Raw genomic sequence first — 12,077 nt, 5'->3', positions numbered from 1 at the left:
CTAGCGACGATTATACCAAATCCTCTATAGACAATCAAATGACCACACAATCTGATTATGCATCGCCAGGAAGAAAGTGTGGGGAAACGTTCAAAAGCTATGTCTGTTGCATTCAAACACGTGGCCTAATGAAATACAAAAAATTTTATAAAGTGAAACTCTCATGAGGAAATATTTGGAGCAGATAATTTTCAAGTGTCCAGCTTTCAGTAGACAAAGGCTTGCACTACTTGGTGGCGCCAAGTTCCTGAGCTTTCAGACAGCCATATTTGAAATGCTAAATATTTTTTAATAACCAGTTACTTACGTCCAGTTTTTAAACTACCGATTTATTTGCGTAAAATTTTTTTACCAAGTTATCAAAAATTTATGCAGAATTTTTAAACTACTAAAAATTTTATTCTAGTTCGTAAATGATCAAAAAATCTTACCTAGTTTTTTTTTTGAATTATAAAAAATTTTAAATTTCTCTTAATTCTGGAAAAAATATTTCTAAACTTACTACCAATTCATGAAATTAAAATGCCGAGTTTTTAAACAATTAAAACATAAAAAAAATTTTTAGATGGAAAAAAAATTATGTCCACTTTATAGTTACCAAAAATTAATTTCAACTTTATTTAATATGTTAAGCGTTTTCATTTCCTAACAATGATTTGCAGCTTTTTTATTTCCAAAGGATGACGTATTTCTTCTAAATGACCTGAAATTCGTGTCTAGCGAAACATTTATGCCCAGTTTTTGAAGTATTTATGCAAATTAATATATCATTTTAAGATTGGCAAAATGTATGTCCAATTATTTCCACTTTTTTAATTAACAAAAAAGCATGTCCAAATTTTTTATACAGCTTTACGCAAACTTTTTAAAAAAAATAGAATTACACTTATAATTTTTTCATGTCACATTTTTAAATTACAAAACTAAATTTCGTTTTTTTTTGTTTTGTTTATAATCTGTTCAGTTTTTTTCATTTTCTAACAATGATGCCCAGCTTTTTTTATTTCCAAGCCCCGTTTTTCCTATAAATTGCCTAAAATTGTGTATATTATCTAACAAAAAATGACTTAATTTTAAAATTGCCAAAATTTACTTCCAATAATTAAATTATAATAATTTGCATTTCATTTTAAGCTCACAAAATTATGTACATATGTAAATATTTTAGATGATGTTAAATTTGTTTTTATTAAAAAAATTATGTCCAGTTTTTAAAAGCCAAAAAACTATGTCTTGTTTTTATTATTTTTAACCGACTTTCAAAAACGGAGGAGGTTATCAGTTCGTCGGAATATTTTTTTTTTTTTTTTTTTATGTATGTTAACGCATAACTTTGGACCACGTCAACCGATTTTATTCTTTTTGCATCGGAAAGGTAGTGTCTCAGAGGTGGTCCCATACTAATCTGGTTGAGATCCGATCAGTGGATCATGGGATATATATATATATATATTTTTTTTATATGGGAGTTGAAGTCGGTTTTTTTTTTTGCTAAAAATTACTAGTTAATTTACTTATGTATTTATAGCTTTAAATAGCCTGAAATTTATATCCACAGTTTTTTAATGTGTTCGCTCAAAATTTTTTTATAAAGAAAGTTACACTTATAATTTTAAGGAAACTAGCCACTATGCCGAATTTTTAAATTAAATAAAAGATTTACATCCAGTTCTAGCTCAACTAAATGATCTAAATTTTTTAATGAACAAACAATTACGTTCACTTTTGGCTTTATTAATATAAATATAAGATCCAGTGTTTTATTTACCAAAAAAAAAATTGTGTCCAGGTTTTTATTTACCAAAATAATTATATCGGAGTTTTAGATGACCAAAAATATATTTACAGTTTTTTAATGGCCAAAAAAAGTAAGTCCAGTTCTTGAATCACAAAACTTATGTTAAGTTATGTCGGCGGAGAGAAATTTTCAATGGTAAATGTGTTCTAAAAAGGAAAACAGGAGTTCATTTGTATCAGTGATATGAGATAGTAGGTACTATGTGAGATTCTGCCAAAGGAGAATAAGTATAGCAAACTCGTAAGCAATTGCTACGCCTAAAAATATACAAATGATATTTTATTTTTTATTTATTTATTTTCAAAATAATAGAACAAGCCTGCACTTTTTAAACGGTTTATGCTAAAACTTTCAATAGTATATTATTATCCTCTAATAATTATCTTTGTAGCGATCTCACTTTTTTCAAATTATAAGATATCACCAATGTCGGATAGGTGGAAACCATTAGGCTCATCGCTATGCTTGGTGCTTTCCAAGTTTTAGTGTCAGCCAGAAGTGATTAATGGTACATTAGCAAATGTTAAACATTTGTAGTGGATCAAATCAGCCTAAGATTTTCATTTTTTGCGATACATACATATGTACACGTACTAGCATTAATTTGCGACGTTAACTGAAGTTTCCCGCCGGACAATGACCCTTCCCCTTAATATCGGTTGTTGTCCGGCGGTCCGATTTAAAATCCCGCAAATCCTTCACATCACTTCGGTTTAGAAGATATAATCGAGCAGACCAGCAGCTACCAGGCCACTTCCCTAAACAGGTATAATCTTGTGAAACACAACAACTTAATATTTGACTCTGAATAAAATATTCCTTCTGTTAATATCTATATCGCTGTATTCTATTCTTTCTTGACACGCATGAAACACTGGTGCATGAAATACGTATCTCGAGACGCATCTGGATTTTCATATGGTGCTTCGAGCCGGATATCGCGGCTTATGTTATATCTACTAGACGACCTAGTCGTCAAGGGGGGCCGGTATGTTTATGCGCGACTGCTAACACCGGGCGCCTAAATGCATGCCAGAAATGTACTGCTGCATATGCAAAAATTTCTTTCATTATATAGATGATATTATTGCATATGCACTTCTCGACTGCCATGTAATAAAACTTTCTCAAGTTATAATTTGATGGCAGTTCAAAGAATGCGCGGCCTAGTCTGACACAGTGTGTTCACTAAAAAACGAACAGTAATTACGTCTTTTGTATAAATGTGACTTAACATTGAATACCTCAGTAGGCTGTCCTTTTTCAGTCGCATGTTTAAGAAATAAACGCTTTAGTTATTTTTCGAAAGTAATTGCATATTTAAGCAAATTTAACGATGAGTGCCATTTATAAAAAACGGTTTGAAGCATACTTCCTGACAAAGCATCCTAAGGGTCCAAAATGGAGTACAGATCAGGTCGCAAAATACATGGTAGCTACCCGGACGTTTGTTACAAGATGGTCTAAGCGCTGTGAAAAAACTGGAAACGTTGACGATGAACCAGGAAGAGGACCAAAAAGGAAGACTTCAGAACGGCAAGATAAGGCGATAACAAACATTTTTCAAAGAAATCCCTCCGTAACCTTGAGAGGAGCTCAAAAAAAGCTTTACGACCGCGGAATAGAATTATCCCTTAATACAATTCGCAAAAGGTTAGACGAAAGAAATGTGGTTTACGCCAGTGTACTGAAGAAACCGCTTTTGACAAAAACTCATGTCGAAAAACGATTGTTCTGGTCAGAGCAAAATAAAAACCGTGACTGGACAACTGTAATTTTCACCGTCGAGTCTTCATTTTGGTTAAATAAGAGAGAAAGTCGTGTTTGGTCGGAAAAAGGATGTAAAGTTGTGCAGAGGTCCGTTAAACATTCCGCAAAGGTTCACGTTTATGGTTGTTTTTCCGCAAAGGGATTCGGAAAGTTATTGTGCTTTACCGAAAACTTGAACGCGTCAAAAATGATCGAACTGTATAAAAGAGGTTTACTGATGTCTGCTGATAAGCTCTATGGAAAAAATAGTCGAGACTGGGTTCTGCAAGAGGACAACGATCCAAAGCATCGGAGTCGACTTTGTACTGAGTGGAAACAGAAAAAAAAAAAATACGTTTTAAAATAAACATTGAACTTGTTTTTAAATTTGACATTTAACACTTTTATTTATGTTCGTTTTTTAGTGAAAACACTGTACATCCTCCGGACACTGTTCCGAAGATTTTTGCGAACTCGTTTTGACTTGCAATCATGCAGAGGTGGTACTTGCCTACAGCTACCATTGGTCACAGTGCCAACCCACCATTTTTGAACCAATAAATATATTTTTTTTCCTATAAATAAATACATGCAAACATACTGGTCTCCCCTCGTACTGAGTTAATTCATCATCAATTATTAACTTTCGTTTCATATCCTGTTTCTACCTGAGTAGATATATACCACCGTTAATCATTACAACATTTTTCGCTATTTCATTAGCTTCAACAATCTTATTGTTGGACTTCTTTGAAACTCGTCCTTACCATTCAAACGCTTAGCTGCCACCTTACAGTACACGGTTGTGTGGCTACTCGAAGCTATACCAAAGTTTGTGAAATCATAATTCAATGTCATTTATTTACTTACCTCTTTATTAACTGGCTGGCCAAATGAAGGCATGCCAACGCACTCCCATACACATTCACTCAATACAAATATTTTTACACTCCACTGATATTATTTTCTCCAGTGCACTTGCCTTGTGAATCTGTTCCTTTTCAATTTGCTCTCAATCCTTGAATATCTATTGAGGTTAAAATCTAAGCGCCCAACATGAACAAACACAAACACCATCTCCTTTCCTCTCTTCCACACTTAAATATTTCACATGCCATTCCGAATCACTTACTTTTCAAATTCAATGCATTCCCCTCTATACATTCCACAACTCATTTATAAATACTTATGTACATACATACATATGTATTTATGTACTCGTAGGTGTGTGCAGCTAAATATTTGAGCGCGCGCTCTGCTTATTGAGTTATCCATTCGCTCGTTCATTCATTCATTCGGTTATTCATTCAAGCATTGAATTGCACAACTAACTCACTATTGTATTGTATGGATTTCCAATTGAATGCATTGAAGTACCAGCTCGACGTTAGACCGAATCAAGCCAGTGAAGTCAACCTCCTGCTCAGCTGCAGTTAAGCCTGTTGTTGAAGCTAAGGTCGTTGAAATACCTACTTCATATTGTTGTTGTTCAGTGGGTTGCCTTTGTGGCTGTGCATTGATTGTATTTATTGAATTTTCAAATACATATATTGTGGTCTATATAGCAACACACTCACACCTTAGTTTGTTTAAGTTTAACACCTTTTAAGTAATACTGAGTAGTTAGCTAATTTTGCGACCGGAAAGCAGAACTTCAATTTCAGCGGTCAGATATGTTTCACTCCTGACGCCTCTCTAAAATTTCAGTTTCATTTTTGAATGTTTATAGGGGGCTGCTTTCTCTTGTAAAATAAAAAAAAGCAATTTTTTTTCTTATACGGCAATTAAAAAAATAATAATAATTGGCGCTAACAATTTTTTTAAGTTTTTAACCGAACTTTTCCTCTTAGTTATGTTGTTGCTTTCTAGATTTCACATCCCTTTCCGTTCATAATTTTACTAAGTTAGTAACAAACGAATTTAATCAAGTTTTCGTAAAATAATTTGTAGAGTTAATGCGATGAGGCATTTACGAGTACAGTGTAATCGATGTTAACAATTAGTGTGACAGATGGTCAAATGTAATCTCTACAAATATAAAAAAGTTTGAGAAAGATTATGCAGGCATTAAGTGACAAAATTATTATTAAATTTTAAATCCTACAACAGCACGGAAACACACAACAGCCAAATGACAGCAAATTGTAGTAAGAGTAAAATTTTACAACAAAACATATTCAGCAGCAACAATGAAGACAAGAAAATTAGTTTTACTTGTATGGAACATGCTGTGTTGGAATGAAACGTGTAGCTGCAGAGGCCGACACAACACGTCCTGTCGTGGTGAGAATGGCAATTATACATAAGTCAAGCAAGGCAATGAAGATACATGATTTAAATTTACCTACATATTTATGGCATATTTGTATATTTGCACAGGAATCTGCATACATGCATACATATGTATGTACATAACTATGTAGTATGTACCGAATAGGAAAATTTTTGTTAAGCAAGCACCCAAGAAACTTTATACAATTTATGAGATCCTCCAAAATATGACTGTGCTACAGTTTCCGAGCTTTTATAAAGTGGGAACAGTTAAGTTTTCTTACTGAGACCAGTTTTTTTTTCGTTTTAGAATGCCAAAACTAGTTTTAAAAAGCCAGAAAAATAAAACACAAATAACGTTGCACTGGGAACAGTTTTTTAGTTTCATAAGAACAGTTTTTTCCTTGCATGTAAGCATGTCTTCAGTTGACCATATCTAATAAAATGCTCATAAACTGCGAGAGTGCAATTATTTACTGTGGGAACAGTTTTTATTATAGGAAAATTGCAAATAAGTATCACGAAATTTTTATTTTTACACGACGTACTAAAAAGATATTACTACCGTTGTGAAATTTGTATAGGAAATAGTTTTTATTTTTTTAATCTAACAACCTAACAACCTAATGGCCTTATTCATAAAAAATAAAGTAGCTTTATAAAAGGTTTATAAATTGAAAAATGTATGAAAACGTCAATTTATAAAGCTCTTTAAACCTACTTTATTTTTTATGAATAAGGCCATAAGTTTTTAAATTGTTGTGTAACATACATATGTAGGTAATAGCGTTCCTGCACGACCTGCAATGCCATTTATTTTTAGATCAATTTTAAACTCCACTTTTCTCTTCGCACCTTTGAAGCTTCGCCACAGCAGCTACTTACAACACTAATTCTTCATGTAAGTCTAAAATTGCAAGAAAATACTTTCAACCTACATCTTATATGTACATACATACAAAATACAAATACGAATGTACGAAAATAGTTGTATATGCATGTAACTTATTTTGAGTGACAAATAAGCATGTAAGGATACAGCCAAGGTGCAAAATGTCAGATGTCACTTGAAGCTGTTTCCACTCTAAATTATACAAGTAAATATTCATAACTACATACACTACACACTTATAGCCAAACATATATTTATATCAATTTGCATATATGTATGTATGTAAGTACATCCGGTTGTCTAAATACAGGATGTGAGCTTTTGCATGTTATATGTAAATATACATACATGCATGTGTATGCAAAGGTAATTTTGATGAAAATGTGTAAAGTTTTCGGAAGTTTCAATTACTACTTACTAAATTTATTAACACAAGACGAATATTAGATTTAATTCAGCAATTTGAATGTAATTTCCTTAATGTGTATGTATGAATATTGAGGTGGAATGAAATTAGTTATTTTTTGAGAATCACATGTAGAAATGTGCCTTTCTAGCCCAGAAAAAACTAATGTAATTTATTATTGGCCTCAGTATAATGGCCTTATATAATTAGCGGTGATCGACAGACTTAAGTTTTGGAAAAAGCCGATACTTAAGTTTCCTTTTTAAGACACGTCTTTTGGCCCGAAACATGAACATAAAAGGCAGCTTTCTTCATGTATGCAAAATTAATTTTCAGAAAAAAAACCTATTCCTTCCCTTCTTCGGCCTTCTAAAAAACTTTTTTGTCTTTGCGATCATCATATTTTATACTGAGAAAATGCTTGCAGGTATTAAAAAACAGTTCTCATCAAATTCAAAAACTGTTCCCAGTTACGTATTTCCGCCATTTTATATTGCGTAATCGAGCAGAAGCAGTTTCAACATATTTAAATAAAAATTGCTCTTCCTATTATGATATGAAAACTGTTCCCACCTTTTTAGAATTCAATATTTTAGTATGAACAAACTTTCTTAGGGAATCACTCACAAAGCGCTATTCGAAGATTTTTCGAAAATAGTGTCTAAAGGAAAAATCTTATCAAAATCATCCGCGTATATGTCGCATTCACTATACATTTAGATTGAAATTTTAGTAGTACAGGCTCCCTGACCCTAACAAAGTGCTTCGGCATTCGTAACGCTTCGGGTTTCGGACGCTGATAAATACTATGATATCAATCAAAACGCCAGTAAATGGCAGTCGCCTTCTTGATCCAACTTTAAGCACCACCATCAGAACAATGACGGTGATAGGGACTTCTTTGCAAAGGTGGTCCTAAAACTAGTATTCATTTGGGCAGCTGAAGAAGCTTCTATAATCTACTCTGCTATGGAATTTGGCGAGAGAGCCTACCTTCCAAGTAAAAAACTAGACGAAAATATCTTGTCCGCTTACAAGTGTAAGATGGTTGATCCCTTATAACTTCCTTTGAGCCCTTTTTCGACTCTAAAATCCTTCCACAGACAATCGGCACAGTCCCAGAACTCAGCCTGTATTCGAGATAAGCATATAATTTGGGAGTAAATCCGTGTAATTTAACGGAATGATTTAGTTTAGTTAGCATTTTTTGATTCTGTGTTCGATGAACTCTACTTCCTCTTAAAATACACGCATGTAGTGGCCTCGTCTAAGTCCCAGTTCCGGGAACAATTGGTATACATATAAGCAAGGCAGTAGTTCCGAAACCCCTACAGGGTTAGTTCCGAACTTCGAAGTAAATCCAGAAATCAAAATACTTCTGCAATCCATAAATCCTTGGCATTTTTGCGCAAGAAACTAAAAAAGAGAAGGGTCACCTGAAAGTAGGTAAATCTGTGGAAACAAGATCCTAAGTTTTTATATATTTTATATGGACAGGCTCAGCGGCTGCCGTTGCCTAGTAGCTGAAGACGCTTAATCCCACACGGTAGTAAAAAAAAGAGTCTATTTCAAATATCAGGCGCCCCTCTCTCAGCATTGGCAGACCTCCGAGTATTCCCCAGTCATGAAAATGCTTCTCATAAAAGTAATTTACCATTCGGAGTCGGCGTACAACTATAACTCCGTCTATTTAGTAATAAAACCAGGAAGCACACTACAAATTGGAAAGAAGTTCGGTCGAACACTTCGATTCCCGGTTTTTTGTTTTATTTAACGTGCTCAGGGTAAACGCTTTCCCGTGTTAATTACTCTTCTAGCAACAAGTGTATTCAAAATACCCACAGCGGATACCACTTACCTTTGCTTAAATCTTTTACTAAATATCTGCCTAAAATGAGCTTAACAAGGTTTTATTTACCATGCAAATACATAAGGCATTTCTCTTTATGACTCGTAAGGTCGATACTTCACTCATGAAGGTTTTCACGAGACTCTTTCAACTTTAGAATCCATTGGTAGTTCAATAATTGGCTACATAATGGCCTTGTGACAGTCTTGGCAAAAGTGAGTATATCATTCAGGGCTGACTAAAAGGCTTCGCGAGCCTTACTGTGAGAAAACGTTCCGATCGCTTTAATCTCTGATCGTTTGCTTGGATTAATCTTAAACTGCGTGGTGGTTTTCCATGCCTCGCAACATCAATTCACTCTGAAATAACTGAAAGTCATCGTGAGCCTAATGAGGTACTTAGCTTTAGATGACCTGAATCGCCGATCTCAAGTTCAATCTTGACCAGCACAGAGTTTTTGTTTGCCACGCAACCAATTAAAGTGAGGACTGTAAGTTATCGAACGTCTAGCTACGCTCCTGATTCCATCAATCTCAGATTTTACTTGATTTAGTACTGAACTACATCTCGGCTTTTCTTTCCACCTAACTAATTAAAACACTCTTTTCGTCGGGCACTGTAGACTTAGTCTGTGAATAGTTCACAGTTTATGCAATTTTCGAACTGAAACTGCAGATTTTGCGATTGAAGCTCACATGGTTGAGACAAAATTTGATAACTGCTCAGTACTCATAGTTCAAACACAGCCGATCAAAATACCAACATGACAACCCCATTCGCTATTCCCACCAAGAGAAGAATGAGATGCCGGAACACTGAAACGAACTCGCAAGTATTAGATATTAAACCTTCATACAGAAGCATCTGCACGGCGGCGCACTCAAACTCTATTTAGACTGGAGCAGCGTAATCCCAGCGGACCATGAAAAAACGTATTGTCACTAAAAAAAACCTAGCTTTATTTGCACTGTTTTCTCAAATCATGGTACATATTTACACTTAAAACTATCACACTCGTTCCACCTGTCACACTTCCTCAACACATCTGATTCTTTCGCTTGCGCCCCGGCCGCACTGTAAACACACTATGCGGCAGCACACCATTGATGGCCTTGCCCGCTTTACTCGCCGCCAGCAGTCGACGCTCATGCACTTTACGATGTTTAGTCAAATGATCGGAGCGGGCAAAGCACTTCATGCAATAGTTACATTTATAGGGTTTCACGCCCGAATGTGAGCGCCGATGCCGCGCCAGCTCATCGGAACGCGAAAATTTCCACGTGCACTCTGGCCAATCGCAGGTGTACGGCTTTTCGCCCATGTGACGGCGCAGATGGGCTTTGAGATGCGCAGGTTTTGCATAAATTTTGTCACAGGTGCCAAAGGTGCAGGGATAACCGGCAGCAGCGCTTTCCTCATTACAGTTGGTTGTTTCACTCGCGCGTTTCGTACTTCGCGCTTTGCGATGCAATTTGAGATTCTTCGAGCTTTCGTGTAGAAAATGTTCACACGTCTCGGTGCAGAGTGGCGTCTTTTCGGGCAGAAAATCGATGAGCTCTGGTATTTCAATGTAGTTATCCAAGAATTTTTCCTCCCATTCAGCCATCTCGCGTGTAATGAAGGCAGCTGTCTCCAGCTCAACTATAGATGAGGTATCAACGCTGCTAGGGCTACTCAACGTGTTGTAAGCGCTATTGTTGTTCTTGTCTTCGGCGCAGTTACCATCTGCTATTGCGCTCTGCGATTGCGTTGCGCCGGCATCGCCAAGGCAGGTAACTTCGGATACAAACGCAGGTGGCGAGCTGAGCAGCTGATCGAGCGTAAGTTGCAGCTCGCGCTCGTTGATGACGCTGCAATCGAAGTACTGTAAACTTGCGTTGTTGTCGTTTGTACTACCACAATTGGAGGAATCTACTGTTAATTCACACCATTGTGCTTCTAATTCGAGTAGCGACTGCTCGTTTGCCGCCGTGGTGAGCACAAAGGGATCATCCGTGCAAGTGAGTTGAATCAGGGGATTGCTGCATTCGATGGGGCATTCTGCGCAGTAATCGTAACTTTCGTATGCCTGAGCGCCGTCCATGTCGCCACTGAAGTCAACCCATTGCACCTGCGGCTGTGTGTCATTCAAATCGCTGAAAAGTTGCTGAAACCCGCCGGTGGCAAAGAAGTCCATTGCTGTGGATTTTGTAAAAATTTTGATCTAATTGCGTACGCACTTGTCTCTCTGAGTGTTGCATTTAAAATGCCGTGGTCTCGTGTAGCTGGCATTGTTTTTAAGTGTAAAGCACTTCTTGCTGACCGATCAGTGGCGATCAGTCATAGCGAAGTGTGGCAAAAATTAAAAAAATAAGCAAGTTCAATTAGTTTCTTATCTACCCGATGGGCAATCAATATCGACAATGGCAAATGCGCTGCTTGGTACTACGCTTGGTACTCGTAAACGCAGTCGCAGTCGCAGTCATAAGGCGCGAGCCCTGGCTTGCTTGCAGCGAAGTATGTATTGGAAGCGCTGAAGCAGAGTTGCCAGACTTTTGTGCGTAAAATATGTCCTAGTTAAGCCGTAAAAGTAAAGCACACATGTGAATGGATCAGTCAGTTTTTTTACCGTCATAAACGAGTGATAAAACTTATTAGCTTTGGAAGATAAAGTTGAACGAATCTGAGACGCGTTCGGACACAGATAAATGGTCAGTGAACTTTGCTAACATTTTTTGCTCCAAAAATCTTTTTTTTTAGTTTAAAACAAGGCATATGAACCAGGTAGCATCAGTAGAACAACAATAACATTTACGTGTATTTGGTTGTTACTTCTAGTCTCGAAAGTGTTAAAAAAGTATTCTGACTTTTTAACATCAAAATGTAAACTTCTTTCTTGATAAATAAAACTTTAAGTTTTCCAGCAAATTTTTACAAAAAAAAATTACTTTTTATTCAAACTAAATTCAGTTAATTCCGTTCTTAAATATCCTTTTCTATTTTTTTTTTAGGTGGACAATCAATTTTTTTAATACTGTATTTACATAATTAAAAGACTTTATTTTATTGAATTAATTTTTCATGATTTCATGTTTTCAGCATTAGTAGTTAAATATTTTTAATAAGGTGGAAC

General features: G+C 35.7%; 1 protein-coding gene across 1 annotated transcript; it reads right to left on the bottom strand.

Moving 5' to 3' along the window:
* Positions 1 to 9,987: 9,987 nt before the first annotated feature.
* LOC118748347 (Krueppel-like factor 6) lies at positions 9,988 to 11,141 on the bottom strand. Its single transcript, XM_036482720.1, has one exon. The coding sequence runs from the start codon at positions 11,139 to 11,141 to the stop codon at positions 10,002 to 10,004; it is 1,140 nt and encodes a 379-aa protein (XP_036338613.1). The 3' UTR covers positions 9,988 to 10,001.
* Between the last annotated feature and the right edge of the window lie 936 nt (positions 11,142 to 12,077).

Source organism: Rhagoletis pomonella, unplaced genomic scaffold (genome assembly GCF_013731165.1).
Source record: "Rhagoletis pomonella isolate Grant_MI unplaced genomic scaffold, Rhpom_1.0 Rhpom_scaffold_00013, whole genome shotgun sequence".
NCBI lineage: Eukaryota > Metazoa > Arthropoda > Insecta > Diptera > Tephritidae > Rhagoletis > Rhagoletis pomonella.
The sequence above is the reverse complement of the archived record's forward strand: the minus strand, read 5'-3'. Positions and strand labels throughout refer to the sequence as shown.